The sequence below is a fragment of the Cetorhinus maximus genome, chromosome 7 (assembly GCF_964194155.1).
Source record: "Cetorhinus maximus chromosome 7, sCetMax3.hap1.1, whole genome shotgun sequence".
Lineage (NCBI taxonomy): Eukaryota > Metazoa > Chordata > Chondrichthyes > Lamniformes > Cetorhinidae > Cetorhinus > Cetorhinus maximus.
Genome location: NC_135885.1, coordinates 88,299,541 through 88,319,185, shown reverse-complemented (window position 1 = coordinate 88,319,185; position 19,645 = coordinate 88,299,541). Strand labels below are relative to the sequence as shown.

Sequence of the window (19,645 nt, the reverse complement as noted above, 5' to 3'; positions counted from 1 at the left end):
AAAAAAGTTATTTGTAAGTTCCAAAATCCCTTTTTACAGTCACTGATCACAACTGCAACCACCCAAAATTTATCAAAATATCAGTGAAGGCAAAGACTCTCAATGTTTTTTTTTATACACAAATGGTACAACAATTTCATATGTAAGGAGCAGATGCACTGTTAAATGCAATTATCCAGAAGTTGTTTTCTGCATTACCATTAACTTTACATAACCAGCATCTCGTTATCTGCCTTACCATTCAATTGCATTGACTGATGTGAAGTTGCAGTATTTGCATGATAAACACAAACTAAACGTGAACATGGAAAGTTAGGTCTTGTCCACTTCAGTCTAAGTACCCTTTTAAGAATGTGATAAGTTTCATTTCTTCAGATTTTCATTGTTGGTGATTTTAAAGGACAAATTGTAAATTTTTATTTTTACTTTTCCTTTTCCTTTTTGTTTCTTTACTCTCTCAATCCAATTTTCTTTCCTTCTCTTTTTGTATCTGATTTGAAATTGAATTCACCTACTCTAATTTTCACTTCCTTCTTAGCTCTTTTGCTATTTCCCTCACTGTGATGTTATTGGCTTGCACTTTCAGCAACTTTCCATGCAAAAATCTAAAAAGCTAAGCATGCAAGAGCAAGTCTAATAAATGGTAGATGCCGTTAAATTCCCTGCCATATCAAATTATGGCCCACTATGTATTTTGACACCAGTGGCAGAGCAATAAGCTTTTGTCGTTGAATAGTGAGAAGGTGACAGAAATGGGTGTTTGTGTGCTATGTTTCTTAGAGACATGAATGAGGTAATTGATTAAATGAACAAATCGCCTTGCTTGGATCAAAGCTAATATATAGAAAGGTCGCTGTCTGAGACCTTTCTGCCATAGTGCACCGAGGGGCTGGGAATTGCATAGACCCCTCGGGCAGTACGACCCACAAAGAACGTATGTAGTGAAAACTAAATATATTATAATTGTATTGAAGCACCTCAGAGTGCAACATGATGTATGTCGATAACTCCAATACCATTGCACCGTCTGACTGTAATTACCATATTGAAATGACTGTAATATTCATTGATTGTATTGAAGCACCTCGTGATCCATGTGTAAAAGTTGAATATGATTTCACTTTTTGTGATGGCCATTTAGAAATATTTTGTAATGTTCTTTCAGATATTTTATGAATAAAGTATATTTTTCCAAAATACATATATATTGCTATACATAATTTGTCCTTTGTACATGGACCATACTAGAACTGTATTAGATTTTGTTCTTATTCTATTAAGATTGTGAATATGTATACTAATAGCTAATTAATAAATCAAGAAAACAAATCTAAGTGAGAATGTGACAGATTTGCGAGTTGGAATCAGTTTGCAGCATCCTCACTGCTTACTTATTTCTTGAAATAGCCACACCAATTGTATCTAACTTGTCAATTCCTCCTTTATGATACTGTATAGAAACCAATTATTGTACTTGTGCAAGACAAAAGTCTGCATCGTCCTTAAATAGTCATGGGAAAATTATTTCCTGTCTCCTCCTCAGCCCACATAACTAGTTTTTATACAGCAAACAGCTAGGCTGACCTGCCTGTGATTTCCCATTATTTGAGTTACATTCTTGAGGGCAAGCAGCATATGATACAGCAACATCACTCAGAGAAGTAGTGTTTGATATCTGCTCTGAGTTCAATCATTCAAAGCCAATCACACCAGGAACTATATGCAGGGAAAATATTTTACTTTCATATTAATCAGATAGATTTTCAGGCACGTTTGACTAATATTTTCAATGGGGATGCAGATAAATAAAGTTAAGTTGGTAAATTTACTACCTTTAGTCACTGAGGTAATAGCTTTCTAAAAGAAACATTGCACTTTAAAACAAAACCATTTTAAACTTTAGATATAAGTTTGAAAGTTTTCACCTCAGAATAAAGTCCTTATTACACAATAAATTTCACGTAGGTCTTCATGGTCATCAGCTAGTCTCGTTTCTTCAGTATTTTCTTTGAATGTGTCTGTCAGTAACAAGGCTGCGATGTTTTTGTGTGCCACAAAAGGCTTGCCCAGGCCTGGATCTTGAGCCAGAAGCACTGTTTGGTATGATCTGAAAGAAAAAATTGACAGGAATGTTGCCTAATTAATAATATCATTCTGTATCATTCACATGCATGAATGTGATGATAATGTACTATAATATATTGGTGGGGGGGGTTCAGATAGGGTAGATTGGGGGAAAGTATTTGTGCTTGTTGCAGGCTAGGACTAGAGGCATAGTCAAAAAATTACAGCCAGACCTTTCTTGAGTGAAATTAGGAAACACTTCTTCACACCAAGGGTCGTAGTAGTTTGGAACTGTCTTCCACAAATGGCAATTGGTACCACATCACTTGTTAATTTTAAAACTGAGATTGATAGATTCTTGTTAGCCAAAGGTATTAAGGGATATGGGACAAAGACATTTGGTGTTAGGTTGCAGATTAGTCATGATCTCGCTGAATGGCGAAACAGGTTTGAAGGGCTCAATGGCCTACTCCTGTTCCTATGTTTCTATATTTAGCAAAGAACCACTACAAATAATTGCAGCAGAAAAAAAAAATACAATGCCTTTAAGAGTGGAGGAAAAAATATATAGGGGAGAAAATGGGAAGGCTGATCTGACCAAAATGAGTTCTGCTGACACTTGGATTTTGGTCTTATTTCTCCAAAGACAAAAATTATGATATACCATAATTCTTATAAATGAAGTAACTAATCATGCATTGTTTGTTTTATTATATAAACTGATAGAATGGATACAACTGCACTGTGAGATTAGAATACAAATTTTAAAAATAGTTAAGTAACAAAAATGCTGCATTAAAAAAATAAAGATAACTATTGGCAAACTAAAAAAATCATTGGTTCTGCTATCCATCTCTCTTCCTAATTACCTGCTTCCTCTTCTCATCATTGTTACTATAGTTAAAAGCAGGTCTAATCTCATTAATATTTGGCTCGATATCTGGGTAACATTCAAAGAAAACATCTGGTACAGCTGTTCAGATCCAGATATATGTGTGGTGCAAGTCATACGGACTTGAAACGTTAACTGTGTTCCTCTCCGCAGATGCTGTCAGACCTGCTGAGTTTTTCCAGGTATTTTTATTTTTGTTTTTGTTTTGGATTTCCAGCATCCGCAGTTTTTTGCTTTTATATTTATATGTGTGGTGGTGTCATTTCAGAGTACTAGGTACAATAATATCACCAGGGGCAATTAGCACAGAGAAAGGCGTTGGAAGGAATGATGTTCAGCAGAAGAGAATGCACATTACTTACAAAAGGAGATGGAATTTGTGAAAGGCCATTAGATGGACTTGTCTGAGCAGTTTCTTGGATATCTAAATGAGGTTGGAGAAGAAAAGCAGTTTTTAACTTCCTAAAAATATTTCACTGTGGATTTTCTGTAAGATACCAAGTTTTAATGGTAATCAAAACTATTATTTTGTGACTATAATGAGGTTAAATTTTCATCTGTGTTTTCCTGATTGTCTGACATAACTTTAGCAGAAGATTTCTCCCCTGTCCCTCTACCACCAACCCCCCCATCGTGTCCCACCAAATCCTTGAGAGACAACATAGAAATTGAATGCACAATAACATATGCACCACATTATCAGTCGTAATCCTTGGAGATCAAGACATCTCCGCATCTAATGCTACGCTGGATAGGTTATTTTCCTATAGGATAGGCAAAATGGAAGTTGTAGCAGAACAGTTATCTTCACTAGCTTTGGGTTGGAAATAGAACAGCAAGATTTTTAGGGCTCTCACATCCAATTTGCTGTTCAAAGTTGGACATTGAGCGAGGACAGGATTGGGGTTAGCTTTAATAAATCTCATGGTTGAATAACTTGGTAACCTATACTTTCAAGTGACAACCCCAGCCACAGTCACTGCCTTCAGAAGAGGAGGGTAAAATAAGCATCCATTTCAGCTCTTGTCTGAGTATGATGAATTGAAAATAACATTAAATGTACGTAATTTTTAATTCCATTACTGTCAATTGTTTTACTGAATCTATTCTATATAGCCCTTATCAGGAATGTAGGACAATCTAATGTTCTTCCTGTTTCCAGTATTGCTCCTCAATCTATTTGCCTAGAGGAGCACTTGATCAATGTGTCTAAAAGGTCTATAAGACTCATTCCAGATTAAGCAATTCATCCTTTTTAGATAACCCAATTAATTTACATATTAGGAGCCCCAAGGGGAAATCCCAGCCAACACTAATTTAAGTTTAGGGTTGTTAACTTGGAACATAATAAAGAGACTGCATAAAGTCCACAAAGGACCATAAGCAACTCTTTCCATTAGAGAGGTGCCTGAGGGGCAATACTCCACAGATGTGGGACACGGCAAGGAGGCAGGCCTCCATGAACTACCACAGCTGGTATGGGGATTGAACCCACAGCATTGCTGTAATTCTGTATCACACACTAGCGATTTGGCCAACTGAGCAAACCAAACCCCCATAAGGCTGCATGTGGTGACACCATTATTTCTGGGCAGAATGGAGATTATTGGCTAACTTCCCTGTCAATCACATATGGGGAAGGCAATACTGTAAGTAACTAGGAAAAAAGGGAATCAAGAATTGAATGCCAAGCCATAGTGGAAGGATTTGGATCAAGATTTAATCATTGAAAGGTTGGTTGACAAGATGAGTTTTGAGGAAGTTAATAAAGGCAGAGAGTGGTGGGAATGTGGAGAGTTTTAGGGAAAGGCTTCCAGAGATTCGAGGCAATCGAAGGGTTTATCACCAAGGCCAGAATTTTCTCGTCGGCATGTGGGGGTGGGCCCCACATGGCGATGCGTAAAATGGTGCCCGATGACGTTGGGCGAGCGTCCTGACGTCACCGTGTGCCATCGCGATATTTTGGTGGGTGGGCGATGATCTCCGATGTGCACCCACCATTAATTAATGGTCCACTTAAGGCCCTTGAGGCAGCAATTAACGGCGATATTTCGGGGCCCATGCAATCTTCAGGTTGTCGCATGGGCGCAATGGGCAGGCGGGTAGGAGACATTTTTATAAACCTTATCCACGGGCGGGATAAGAGGGGTGAGTGGGGTCACGAGTGTTATTTATCAGACATTTAATGCTTAAAGGCACTGATACTTGCCTGTGTGAGTGGGAATACTTCAAAAGTCATACCAGCTGCTTGGACAGGAGTAACAGGCTTCAGGTCAGTACTCTGAAGTAAACATCATTTTGGGACCTTGCTTGTTTCAGGAAGCCTTCCTTTAGCCTCAGAATGGGAGTTGTGCTCTCTTTTGGAGGCACCTCCTCTGAGGAGGAAGGGAGGGCCAGAAGGGGTAGGAGGCCAGGGGTCCACATTCAGCCTCCAGGAGGAGGAGGAGTGGCGCAGGCACAAGGCCAACAGGAAGTCCAAGGCAGAAGGAGCTGCAGAAGATGCCACGATCCTGCTGCCAGGATTTGCAGGTGGCGAAGCAGCTACCTCAATATGTCTGAGGTGCAGTGCCGAAGGAGGCTCTGTCTCTCAAAGGAGACTGTGACCTCCATTTGGCAGGTGATAGGCCCTGAGATCTGCGCCAACTATGTGGGTGGGCACCCCATACCAGTGGCGTTGAAGGTCACGGCTGCCCTCAACTTATATGCCTCCGGCTCTTTCCAGGGGTCGGTGGGTGATCTTTGCAGAGTCTCCAAATCAGCTGTCTACACTTGTGTCAAGCAGGTGATAGACGCTCTGTTCAGGTGCGCATTCACTTTCATCCACTACCGCTGGCACGAGCTCAGCCAGACAGAATGAGCCAGAGGCTTTGCAGCGATTGCTGGCTTCCCCCCACATCCAGGGTGCAATCGACTGCACACATGTGGCCATCAAGGTGCCAGCAGGTGAGCCCGGTGCCTTCATCAACAGGAAGGGCTTCCACTCCATGAATGTGCAGATAGTGTGTGATCACAAGCTGCAGATTCTGCAAGTCTGTGCAAGGTACCCAGGCAGCTCCCACGATGCTTAAATGCTCAGACACTCCCAGGTGCCGAGGCTCTTCAGTGCTCCAGCCCGGCTGGATGGATGGCTGCTGGGTGACAAGAGCTATCCCCTCAAAAGGTGGCTCATGACGCCTCTCCGCCATCCAAGAACGAGCAGCGGTACAATAGGAGCCACGCCTCCACAAGGGCTGTGGTGGAGAGAACCATGAGTCTTCTGAAGATGTGCTTCCGATGCCTGGACTGTTCAGAGGGCGCACTCCAATACCCCCCAGATCATGTGTCACTGATAGTGGTTGCATGCTGTGCTCTCCACAATCTGGCACTGGAAAGGGACGACGCAGTGGAGGAAGAAGATGTAGACACAGTTGCTCCGGCTGCACATGATGAGTCCAGCAGTGAGTCTGAGGATGAGCACGCACAGGAAAACGCTGAGAGGGTAGATGTGGAGGCAGGGACACCCGGGAGGCTTTAATCGAATGGACCTTCAGCAAGCCCACCACAGATGGACCTCCAAAACAAGCCAGGGCTGCAGGCTCCATACTCGATACCTGAGAGCAAAATCTGCCTGGGCAGGAACACTAACTATGTGCCTTGTCAATAAAGCTCAATGACAAACAGCTCACTCATAACATCATGGCTTCCCATCCACCTGCAGAAGTAAGGAATCGCCCTGAAGCATGCTCACATATCAAAACTTAATGAATTAACAAAATGAAGCAGAAAATAAACTGAATGCAAAGGTGTTCGGCATCACAACAACTTGTCATCAACTAATAGCGGGGCAACATAAAACCACCATGAGAAACCCATGGTGTGCCTAAGGTGCCTTAAGTTTACATTTCCGGGTGCTACATCTAGGTGCTCCCCCTCTCTAGCACTGGCACCTGAGGCAGCCTGCTCACTGTGCTGTCCTGTTGGCCTCTATGACCTTTGCAGGCGTCCTTTAGCCTGTGGAGTCTGTGTTGGCCCCACCTGGGAGGGAGCGGCCAGTTCCACGGCTGGTATCTCCCCAGTCACCGCAGCCTCATCGGATCCCAAGGTCACTGGCAGAGGGGTGGAGGAAGTGCTGCCCTCATCTGGAGTGCCCTGAGAGGAGCCCGCAGAGATGGCAGGCAGCTGCTGCGCCGATGTGAAGCCGCTTCGGACCTCCCTGCTCACCGTTAATGGATGGACACCGAGCTGGGATACTTGGTGCCCAATCCATCTCCCACACTGGCATTGACCAGCTGAGATCAATGCTGCTGTGAGGGCTTGCAGGTCCGAGTGCAACCCAGGAGGCCCTGAGTGTTCTCTTGGAGGAGCCTATCCATGAGAGTCACCACTTTCTCCATGGAGGAAGCATGGTGCTTGGCCATTAGGCTCATTGCATTGGTGATGCTTCGCGTGGACTCCTCCAGCACGGGCACCATGCCACACATTGCCTCATGTATCTCCACCAGATCCTCCCCCATACCCTGACGCACTTCCAGCGTCTGCTGCCTCACGGACGACTCCAGAGGCACATCATCAGCCATCGACCGGTCCCTCTGCCTCCTTCTCCCAGCCCTGCTCCGCTGATGCTGAAAGGAAGAACAAGGACATTTGATTAGTTAAAGTGGAGACAATGTCAATGTGCATGCCGGTTCCCTGGATCATTGTGCACACGTCCTTCCATAATCAATGGTCAACCCATGTTGCAAGCTTCAATCACTGAACATTCAGCAGTGGCATGGCTGCTGAGACATACATGGTGACCTCAGTGCGCGCCAATCTTACCTCCCCGTGGCACCCCAGCCTTACTGCCACCAGTGGGCCTGGGCGCATGGCGCCTCTCCAGATCCATCGCCTCCTGCTCTTATCCGGTGATTATGGCCAACTGGGCCCGGCCTCCACCAGTCCGCATCCGCTCGGCAGCATTGTGTGCCGTCTTCTCCTGAAAAGGATAGAGGAGCATTGATTAATCCACCCTGTACCTATATTTCCATTGCATCCCTGCCACCCCAACCAAAGTGGGACATTGCAGGATTCCAGTGATTTGTCACCCTGCAGCTGCCGCACACTCACACCAAGAATCCAGGGCTGACCCCCGCCTTGCCCAAATGCTGCCTCCATCACAATTGGCACCACACGGTCTAACCTTGCAAAGTAAGGACACACAAGCACATGGAACACCAAGGGCAGCAGATGGATGGGTGCCCCGCCACCTGGAAGCTCCCCTCCCAGTATGTCAGCAGCCTGACCTTGACATGTTTTGCAGTTCCAGCACTGCGCCTAGGCGCAGATCCTTGAGATTGAGCCTATCTACTGTGTTAAGTGACCTCTGCCAACATGGTACTCACCCTTCCCGAGTGCAAGAGGTCGTTAAATCGCTTGCGGCACTGGACCCACGTGCGTTGCACCACGTCATGGGAGCTGACTATCTATGCCACCTCCTCCCAGGCATGTTTGGTCAGGTGGGGGGGCCTCCTCTGCCCGTCCCTAGGAATGAGGACCTCCCGCTGTGCTGCCACCTCCTCCAGGAGGGCAGCCAGGCACTCATCAGAAAACCGAGGGGCACAGTGCCCGGCTGCCCTACCCTCCTGCCTGGCCTGCTCTCCAGCAGCGCTCCGAGGGGCCCTTCTATTGACCATGATGAACAGCCTTTGCAGGGCTGCCTGCGCTCTGTTTGAACAGACCGCCGGGTCGCCATTGGACCCGCGGTCATTGCACTCCCGCCGCTGCCCGCCCATTCTTGCTATCCTCGGGAGCCACGCTTCACGCTGAGCTGGCCTTAATTGGCCCACCCAATGGGGAGAAAATTCTCCCCCAAGTGTGGGGTAAAAGGAGCTGTGGGGTGGCGGGGGGTGCGGGGGGAATGGTGGTGAATGCACAGAGGCATAGGAGCAAAGAATGCAGAAGGAGACACCAGGTTGGATGAACTTGTAGATATGGTAAAGCAAGCTTGTGGAGGGATTTGAGGATGAAGATATTAAATTCAATGGACCAGGAAACACTTTCATTAACTTTAACTGTGTACATAATACTAACTAATTGTTATGATATCTGTAACTAATATTTATTTCAGAGTTGACATCATTGCGTGAGCCCATGATTTGGAGGCAGTGCAAGACTTACATCAAGACTTTGCAGCAAACAAAGTCTATTTATTCAGCAAAGAGGATTCATTTAAAAAGAGTTTCTATGAACTACAGCTAACAGAACCTATGACCAAAATGACAGTAATGTCTCCTAATAAAAGCAGGATGATTTTTCCAGCAAAATGCAGTGAGCAGAGAATAGTTACATACAAATTGAGTAAAATCAATCCCAGTCACTTACAGCTAGCAATGTGGTCTCCAGGTGTAAATGACAGGGAATTATCTAATAATAATAATCTCTATTCCAGCTAGGAATAGTGTTGTCAGAGCAAAGGGAGCTGGGCACGTGTGTTGAACCCGCAGAAAGGTCATGATACCCAAAATTCCACTTACAAGTTTTGCATCACTTATACAATATGCTACATTTGCATTCATAATATAGCACAACATGGCATTTCAAACTGTAAATATTTAAGTAAAGTTCAAGCAAACTTTGGAAACTTAACTGAAAGGCAACTCTTTAATCCACTTGGGTCAGAATTCCTTACATACCAATAGGAAAGCTTTAGTTCAACAGCTCCTAGATTAATTCACTTACACTGCAATCTTTGATTGAGACGGTCTAATGACTGAAGAAGCTTTTGTTCTTCAAATGATAGTGCACTGAGGCCTAATCGTTGTACTTTGTTTTGAAGAAAACCGTATCGTTGAGTCTCTATTGCTTCCATAGCAGCCAGGATGTCACTATCTACAGCAGATGTTTCTACCAGGTTTTCTGCTAGCATAAATTGTTCAATGCTTTCTGAAACTGCTGAGGAGACAAGCAATGCAAAAACAGTTGATTTATTAGGCTTTTTAAACTTCAGTTTTAATGCTAATAATACATATGTTGAAAGTCAGACCGCCTGGCAGCAAATGAGGAACAAGCAAGAGATTATATTAGTGTAAAATGGAACTTTATATTCTGTATACTAAACAAAGCTCACCACAACATTATTAGGATTTTCAATTTTGGTTTTAAATAATAAAGTTTAACAGCATCACCCTCCCCAATTGTGAAATTAGGTTTTATTCTAACAGTACAATTTAGAAACCCTAGTAAATCTAGGACAAAATTAACACTCACTTGAATAAATGCAGATGAATTAAGAAAAACCAGCACAGATTTGTTAAGGGCAAATTGGGTTTAACTAACTTGATTTGAGTTTTTTGATGAGGTAATGGAGAAGGTTGATGAGGATGATGCGATTAATGTGGTGTACATGGACTTCCCAAAGGCATTTGATAAAGTGCCATTCAACAGACCTATATGCAAAGTTAAAGCTCATGGAACAAAATGGGCAGTAGCGACATGGATATGAAATTGGCTGAGTGACAGGAAACAGAGTATTGGTGAACAGTTGTTCAGACTGGGGGAAGTTTTACATTGGGGTTCCCAAGGAGTTGCCGTTAGGACTCCGGTTCTTCTTAATGCATATTAATGACTGAGGACCAGATTTTCCAGATGACAGACAGCCTCTCCTTCATGGGGAAAATTCCAGAAATGGACAAAATGTCTAAGTCCTCCCCCTCAAACATGGCATTTCCCATCTTCACAGCAGCTGAACATTTAAATCAGGAGCTGCCTCCACTGAAGTGGGATTTTTGAACCCTAATTGTGTGAATCCCAGAGTGCGCAGAGCACACCAGGTAACAGGAGGTCTGAACCGGGTGGACTATTTGGATAGCTAGGGTACTCCTTTGGAGATGTAAGATACCTCTTTGGATAGGGTCCTGGGACACCTTTCGGAGAAGTAAGGCATTCTTTAGGGAGGTAAGGCACCCTTTGGGAGAGATAAAGTACCCTTTGAGATTGTTAGAATTAAGCATGATTATTCACTTTTTACACACAAACTCATTGGAACTCTCAAGCTGCCCAGGAAGTGTCAAAGGATACTAGGTGAGTTGACATGGATGCGGTATGGGCAAAGGGTGGTGGGTGGGGGGTATGGGGTAGAATAGGGGTTATGAGGGGCTATTGGGGTGGGAGGGGGTATAGGTTGGCATAAGTTGACATGGATGGGGCCAAGGGAGTATGGGAGGGGGATGGGGGTGGGGGTGGGGGGTGGGGGGAGAGGGGGGCTGAGGACTGGAGGGATTTTTTTGTTTTTTAAAAAATTTAAACACAGTGCCAGAGGACAGAGGCCTTGCACCCAGCCCTTCTCCGCACCCGGCAGCCTCTGTACTTATTCCAGGGTTGCCCGCACTAACTCCCATTTCAGCGTGCACCCTGCCCCAATCAAAAATCCAACTTGTGGACAGTCATTCGGGTTCACTGAGCCGGGAAATCTCCCAACTCTGCGAACTCGACCTGGGGACGAAAACCTGAGTCTTAGACTTTGGTGTACAGGGCAACATTTCAAAATTTGCAGACGACACAAAACTTGGAAGTATTGTGAACTGTGAGATGGAGATGAACTTCAAGAGACATAGACAGGCTGGTGGAATGGACAGGCATGAGGCAGATGGAATTTAATGCGGAGAAATATGAAGTGATATTTTTTGTAGGAAGAACAAGGAGGCAATAGAAAATAAAGAATACATTTCCAAAGTGGGTGTAGGAACAATGGCACCTGGAGGTATACGTACACAAATTACAGATTAAGAAGTGGTTAATAAAGCATATAAAAAGAGGGATAGAGTACAAAATCAAGGAGATTATGGGTGAACTTTTATAAAACACTGCTTCAGCCTCAACTGGAATATTGGCCTGGATTTTCATCCTCAAGGCAGGTAGCGGGAGTCGGGAAAATTCCTGGCTTGGCCCGCCCACCTGAGGAGAAAGTGTCTGCAAAGCCGGGGTCTTCGTTGCTGGGGTAGGCTGGAGTCAGGCCAGCCAGCTGAAGAAAAGTTTGGAGGCTGCCAGGTGGGGAGACGGGCTGTTTAAAAGGCCCACCTCAGTGCCATGGGACTTTGTCCGAGTTAAAATAAAAACATAAAGGCCCTCCTTCCCTCACCCTCCCCCCTCATCTACCAAAAACTCCCCATGCCCCATCCATGCTGCCTGATTCCTCCCACCCAATCCCTATGGTCCCTCCTGCCCCCTATGCCAAGCTCTGCCCTTCCACCAATCCCCCCCATGGCCCCCATGCAAAGCTCTGCCCTTCCGCCCACCCACGCTGCCTATACCAAGCTGTGGCACTTTCATGCCCTTTTTAAAAAAATCATTCATTGGATGTAGGCGTCACTGACTGGGCTAGCATTTATTGCACATCCCTAATTGCCTTCGAGATGGTGGTGGTGAGCTGCCATCTTGAATCGCTCCAGTACATGCTATGTAGGTGCACCTACAGTGCTGTTAGGGAGGGACTTCCAGGATTTTGATCCAATAACAGTGAAGGAACTATGAAATATTTCCAAGTCAGGATGGTGAATAGCTTGGAGGGGAAGTTCCAGGTGGTAGTGTTCCCACGTGTCTGCTTCCCTTGTCCTTCTAGATAGTAGCAATCATGGGTTTGGAAGGTGCTCTCTAAGGAGCCTTGTTGAGTTCCTGCAGTGCATCTTCTAGATGGTACACACTGCTGCCACTGTTGTCAGTGGTGGAGGAGGTGATTTTTTGTGGATGGGGTGCCAATCAAGTGGACTGCTTTGTCCTGGATGGCATCAAGTTTCTTGAGTCATTGGTTCTAGGCCATCTGTAGTGGGTCAATGAACCCTGTAGTGACAGTAGAATGTGTTAAAAAAAAGCTTTGAAAAAGGTAATTCATTCATAACTTTCTCCTATGTTGAAAAGAAAGTCACTTCACTAGGAGTTAATAAAAGTATCTATCATACAGACTCTTTAAGGTATCAATAACCAAATCCACAAAACCCCTAAGCCACTTAACTTGCATAAATAAACTCTGAAATTGAAAGCAGAGATGAGTCTGAGCTGTCAATCAATGTTTTCTCTAGGGCATAGCTGTTTCAACAAGCTTAATGATGTCTAGGCTCTCAGCCAAGCCTCATTATGTATGCTTGGCTCAGAGCCCAGAGAACCATTCTTTGTTGTAACCATTCTATGATTCAAATGTAAAAATATAAAGTAAACCCAGTTACATATTTGTCTGCTATGCAAACATTTTGGGCAGGATATTCCCCGTGGGCTTCCATACCCCGACATCAGGGTCAAATGTGGGCCAGGATCCCACTGTGTGGGAAACAGTCACCTGGCAGTGCTTTTCACCAAATTGGTCAATTGATGACCTGTGGGTGGGCTTGCTGTTTAATTAAGGATGCTGGGTGAGCTCTCAAAGCTGGAAAGCCAATAGGAGGTGCCCTCTCTCCACCTTGTTTACCATTTATATTAACAAATCCCCTCAGCGGCCGGTTATTGTGGGGTCCCTCCCCAATGGCCGCAGCTGAGGCAAAGCAGACAGGGAAGCCCCCAAAGCCTGTCTGGGGCACTGGCCCTGTGGTCTGCTGCCATATTTGGCGATTGGCCTTCAACTATTGCTAATTGGCCATTCGGCACTTGCAGGCCCGTACCCTACCATTTCTGATCTTGCCTCTGGAGAAATGGCTTTGGGGGCGGGTTTGTAAAAGTAAACCAGCATGCTGGCTAGTGGTGTAAAGTTTTGTGCCTGCCTTCCCCTGTGTTCACCCTCATTGGAGGATAAAAATCCTTCCCTTTGTTTTAAGTTTGTGGTAACAATACTGCCTACAAAATAAAAGAACTGGCCTTGAAATTCCATTCTGAGTTGCACTGTTTTGCCTGTCGATGGTCTGGAGAAGTTTTTACATTAAGCTTTGTGGTGTTCTTAATTTATGTAAAAAACAAAATGCTTTCTGATTTCATTCACAAATGGCCCTGCTTTAAAAGAATGCCCCCTCATCTGGATTCCCCTAGTAAGGAAATGTTTTCTCTGTAGCTACATTAGAGTCTCTTTATCAATTTAAAGTCCTTGTCTATATTATTCCTTAACCTTCTAGACTGAGGGGAATACGAACAAAGTTTGTGTAACCTTTTCTCACAACTTAGCTCTTTAAGTCCCGGTATAATTTGGTGAATCTGCGTGCTACTCCCTCCAAAGCCCAAATTTCTTTCTTGACATTTGGTGCCCAAAACCAAATGCAATACTCCAGATGCGATCTGATCAATACTCTGTATAACAACTATTTCTTCTTTACTTTTGCATTCTAACACCCTTGAGGTAAATTACAACATGGGCACAAATATACCTAAATCCTTTTGTTCTTCTACAGTTCCTATTTTCTCAACATTAATGAAATGTTCTGCTTTGCCTTTCTCATATCCAAACAGGATGCTTCATCCTTCCCTACACTGAATTCTATCTGCTATAATTTTGCCCACTGACTTATTCTATTGATGCCCTTATGTAACTTCCTGCTCCAGTTCACACAATTACTCTGTCTTCTAACTTAGTGCCATCTGCAGACTTGGATATACAGGTCTCTGTTCCTTCAACCAAGTTGTTGATATATATGGTGAAAGCCTGAGACCCCGTACAGGTACCTGGGGAAAACCACATGGCATCATCCCCAAATCAGAGAATGTTTCCTTTTCGTGAGATATGTGGAACATTCTTTGTTCTAATTCTGCTCAGATCCTTTTCTTCACCTCTTTTTCCGGTACAACAATGATTGTATTGGTAAAAGCAAAATACTGCAGATGCTGGAAATCTGAAACAAAAACAAAAATTGCTGGAAAAACTCAGCAGGTCTGACAGCATCTGACAGCTTCAACATTCTGATGAAGAGTCATACGGACTTGAAACGTTAACTCTGTCTTCCTCTCCACACATGATTGTATTGGTGCCGTTCCTAGCTCTTGCCACAAACTGGAAAATTTAATCAACTTTGCTTCCAATTTCTACCCTTCCTTTGCCTTCACATGTTGCATTTCAACTCTTCCCTTCCCTGTCCTCTCTATCTCCATTTCTGCAGGTTGGCTAGCAACTGATATCCCTTATAAATCAACTGACACTGACAACTACTTTACTACATTTCCTCCCACCCTGCTTACTGTAAGGAGACTATTCCCCAGTTTTTCCATCACTGTTACATCTGTTCTGGTGATGTCACCTTCCACATTAGTGATTCAATATGGTTTTCTATTTCCTCAACCAAGGATTCTACTTCACCATGGCTGATAGGCTCCTTGATCACGTTTGTCCCATTTCCTGCGCTTCTGCTCTCAGCCCTTCTCCTCCATCCCAGAACCACAATAGGGTTCACCTAATCCTCACCTTGTCTCCACATTCAATGCCCATTTTTGCCACCTCCGGTATGATGCCACCACAAAATTAATCTTCCCCTCCCCTTTCACCAATCAAAAGGGACAGTTTTGCCCTGACATCCTCGTCCAATCCTCAGTTACCTTCCAATAACCTCTCCACTCCCCACAATATTGTAATTTGCAATTGTAGGAGCTGAAACACTTGCCCTTTTACCTTCCTTTGTCCAGGACCGCAAGCACTCCTTCCAGTTAACGGGCGGGCACAGACCAGATCACCGCCCGTGATCGGGTCCGCGCCGCCATTTTACACGGGCGGGCCAATTAAGCCCCACCCAGCGTATTTCTCGACTCCCGAGGATAGTGGGAATGGGCGGGCGGCAGTGGGCGTGCACAGACCACTGGGTCCAATGGCGACCCGCCGGCCTGTTTAACTGGAGGTCTGGCAGCCTTTGCTAGGCTGCTCACATTGGCCGGCAGAAGGGCTCAGCAGAGGGTTACTGTTCAGCACGCAAGTTTGGAGGGTATGCCAGCGGGGCAGGCCAGGCCGGAGGGTAGGCCAGCAGGGCAGTGTGCCCCTCGGTTCTTGGATGAGTGCCTAGCTGCCCTCCTGGAGGAGGTGGCAGCATGGCAGGAGGTCTTGCTTCCAAGGGATGGGAGAGGGAGGCCTCTCCACCTGACCAAACGTGCATGGGAGGAGGTGGCTGAGTGTGTGAGCTCCCATGATGTAGTGCAATGCACGTGGATCCAGTGCCGAAAAAGATTCAATGACCTCCTGTGCTCGGGAAGGGTGAGTATCATGTTGGCTGAGGTGATTTAATGCAGCTGTCACCCTTTCCTCCCAACAGCACCCCCCACCCCCCAGTAATGACATTGAATCTTTCACAGCATGTATCCCTCACTGGGTGAGCCAGCAGATATTGCCCATGCCTAGTTCAATCTGAGAGGGTTGAGCTAAGTTGGGTTCTGCACCCGCAGCATGTGTGACACTGACACCCAGTGTGTAGAATGGGGGTGAAACTCAAGGATCTGCACCTAGGCATAGTGCTAGAACTGGGAAGCATGTCAAAGTCAGGGTGCTAACATGCTGGGGGGGAGCTTCCAGGTGGCGGGTCACCAATCCATCTGCCGGCCTTTGTGTTCCACGTGCTTGTGCCTCCTTGCTTTGCAAGGTTATACCTTGTGGTGCCACACGTGAAGGAGGCAGCATTTGGGCAATGGGGGTTCAGCCCTGGCTTCTTTGTGTGGGTGTGCGGCAGCTGCAGGGTGACAAAGAACCGGAGTCCTGCAATGTCCCACTCTGATTAGATTGGCAGGGATGCGATGGGAATCCAGGTACAGGCTGGATTAATCAATGCTCTTCTCTACTTTTCAGGAGAAGACTGCACACAATTCTGCCAAGCAGATGCGGACTGGCAGAGGCCAGGCCCAGTTGGCGATTCTGACTCCTTTTGAACAGCAGGCCATGGATCTGGAGAGGCGCCATGTGCCCAGGTCCACCGGTGGTATGGGGAGGTATGTTTGCCGAGCACTCAGGTCACCATGTGTGTCCCAAAAGCCATGGCACTGCTGAATGCTCAGTGATTGAAGTTTGCAACATGGGTTGACCATTGATTTTGGAAGGATGAGCGCATAATGATCCGTGGGACCAGCATTCAAATTGACATTGTCTGCACTTTAACTAATCAAATGTCCTTGTTCTTCCTTTCAGAATCACCTGAGCAGGGCCGGGAGGAGGAGGCAGAGGGGCCATCTCTCACACCCAAGGTCACAGAAGGAATCGTCACACCATCTCTGCCAGGCAGGCACCAGCGCAGATACTAGCACCTCGGTGGGAATTAGATCTTTGGCTAGTGTCCTGGGGGCACAGTGGTGAGGGCACTTCACACTCGTTTGAGGTGCGGGCTATGACAGAGAGTGCCCAGGGTGCCGGCAGTCGGAGGACTGCTGAGGACTAGGCACCTGCTTGGTCGGTGGCTGATGATGTGCCTCTGGAGTTGTCCGTGAGGCAGAAAATGCTGGAAGTGCAGTAGGGTATACGGGAGGATCTGGCGGAGATACATGAGGCAATGTGTGGCATAATGTCCGTGCTGGAGGAGTCCTGTGGAGCATCACCGATGCAATGAGCCTCATGGCTGAGTGCAATGCTTCCTCCATGGAGAGGCTGGTGACACTGGTGGAGAGGCTCCTCCAGGAGAACAATCAGGGCCTCCTGGGGTTGCGCTCAGACCTGCAAGCCCTCACAGCGGCATTGGCCTCAGCTGGTCAGTGCCAGTGTGGGAGATAGCTTGGGCACCAAGTATCCCAACTCAGTATCCATCCATCTACGGTGATCAGGGAGGTCCAAAGCGACCTCACATCAGTGCAGCAGTTGCCTGTCATCTCTGTGGGCTCCTCTCAGGGTGCTCTGGATGAGGGCAGCAGTGACCATAGCATCCGATGAGGCTGCAGCGACTGGGGAGATGCCAGCTGTGGAATTGGCTGCTCCCTTCCAGGCAGGGCCATCAAAGGCTCCGGGGCCAGAGGACAGCCGCCAAGGTCATCGAGGCCAACAGGACAGCAGAGTGAGCAGGCTGCCTCAGATGCCAGTGTCAGCACCTACATGTAGCACAAGTAAGCATAAATTTAAGGCACGTTAGGCACACCATGGGTTTCTCACTGGTGCTTTTAAGTTGCCCCATGTTAGTTCATTTAAGACTTGGCGTGATGTGCAACACCTTTTTTTTGGTTTCTAAAGTTACTTTTGTAATCTCAATAAATTTTGATATGTTGCAATGACTCAGAGTGATTCTTTACTTCTGCAGTGAATGGGAACCCATGATGTTATGAGTGAGTTGTTTGACATTGAGCTTCATTGACAAGGGCCTTAGTTAATGTTACTATTCTGGCAGATTTGGCACTCAGGTATTGAGAATGGAGCCTGCAGCCCTGGTGTGTGTTGAAGGTCCATCTGCGGTGTGCTAGCTGAAGGTTCTTTGGATTAAAGCCTCCTGGGTGTCCCTGCCTCCCTGGAGTATGCCCGGGTCAGCGTCTACCCCCTCAGCATTCTTCTTTGTGCGCTCATCCTTGGACGCATTGCTGGACTGATCGTGTGCATCCGGAGCAACTGTGTCTACATCTTCTTCGTCCTTTGTGTTGCCCCTTTCCAGCGCCTCATTGTGGAGAGCACAGCATGCAACCACTATAAGTGACACATGATCTGGGGGGTATTGGAGTGCTCCCCCTGGACGGTCCAGGCATCGGGAGCGCATCTTGAGAAAGCCGATGGTTCTCTCTACCACAGCCCTTGTGGAGGCGTGGCTCCTGTTGTACCGCTGCTCAGCCTCTATTCTTGGATGGCGGAGAGGCGTCATGAGCCACCTTTTGAGGGCATAGCCCTTATCACCCAGCAGCCATCCATCCAGCCGGACTGAAGAGCCCCGGCACCTGGGAGTGTCTGAGTATGTAAGCATCGTGGAAGCTGCCTGGATATCTTGCACAGACTTGCAGAATCTGCAGCTTGTGATCACACACTATCTGCACGTTCAAGGAGTACAATCCCTCCCTGTTGACGAAGGCACTGGGCTTACCTGCTGGCACTTTGATGGCCACATGTGTGCAGTTGATTGCACCCTGGACGTGGGGGGAAGCCAGCAATCACTGTGAAGCCTCTGGCTGAAAGATGAAAGTGGATGAAAGTCAATGCACGCCTGAACAGAGCGTCTGTCACCTGCTTGACACAAGTGTGGACAGTTGTCTGGGAGACTCCGCAAAGATCACCCACCGATCCCTGGAAAAAGCCAGAGACATAGAAGTTGAGGGCAGCTGTGACCTTTAACGTCACTGGCATGGGGTGCCACCCACACAGTTGGCGCAGATCTCAGGGGCCTATCATCTAACAGATGGAGGTGACTGTCTCCCTTGAGAGACGGAGCCTCCTTCGGCACTGCACCTCAGACATATTGAGATAGCTGCTTTGCCGCCTGTATACCCTGGCAGCAGGATAGTGGCGTCTTCTGCGGCCCCTTCCGCCTTGGAATTCCTGTTGGCCCTCTGCCCCTTGTGCCTGCACCTCTCCTCCCAAAGGTGGCTCCCCTGGAGGCTGAATATGGACTCCTGGCCTCCTCCCCCTTCGATCCCTCCCTTCCTCCTCAGAGGAGGTGCCTCCAGTTTGGAGCACAACTCCTATTCCAAGGCTAAAGGAAGGCTTCCTGCAGGCCCCAAAAATGATCTTCACTGTAGAATTCTGACCTGAAGGCTGTTATTCCTGTCCAAGCAGCTGGTATGAGTTTGAAGAATTCCTGCTCACACAGGCAAATATCAGTAACTTTCACAATTAAATATCTGACAGATAACATTCGCGACCCCACTCACCCCTCTTACCCTGCCCGTGGATGA

General features: G+C 46.5%; 1 protein-coding gene across 1 annotated transcript in view; it reads right to left on the bottom strand.

Moving 5' to 3' along the window:
* Window positions 1–1,970: 1,970 nt before the first annotated feature.
* cep126 (centrosomal protein 126) overlaps window positions 1,971–19,645 on the bottom strand; it is a 155,466-nt gene continuing 137,791 nt past the window's right edge. Inside the window, exons 10-12 of the mRNA XM_078544883.1 lie at window positions 9,653–9,865; window positions 3,319–3,380; window positions 1,971–2,107 (exon numbers count right to left, since the gene is read on the bottom strand). Coding sequence (XP_078401009.1) covers window positions 1,997–2,107; window positions 3,319–3,380; window positions 9,653–9,865 — 386 coding nt within the window. The 3' untranslated portion in view covers window positions 1,971–1,996. The remainder of the gene's footprint in view (window positions 2,108–3,318; window positions 3,381–9,652; window positions 9,866–19,645) is intronic.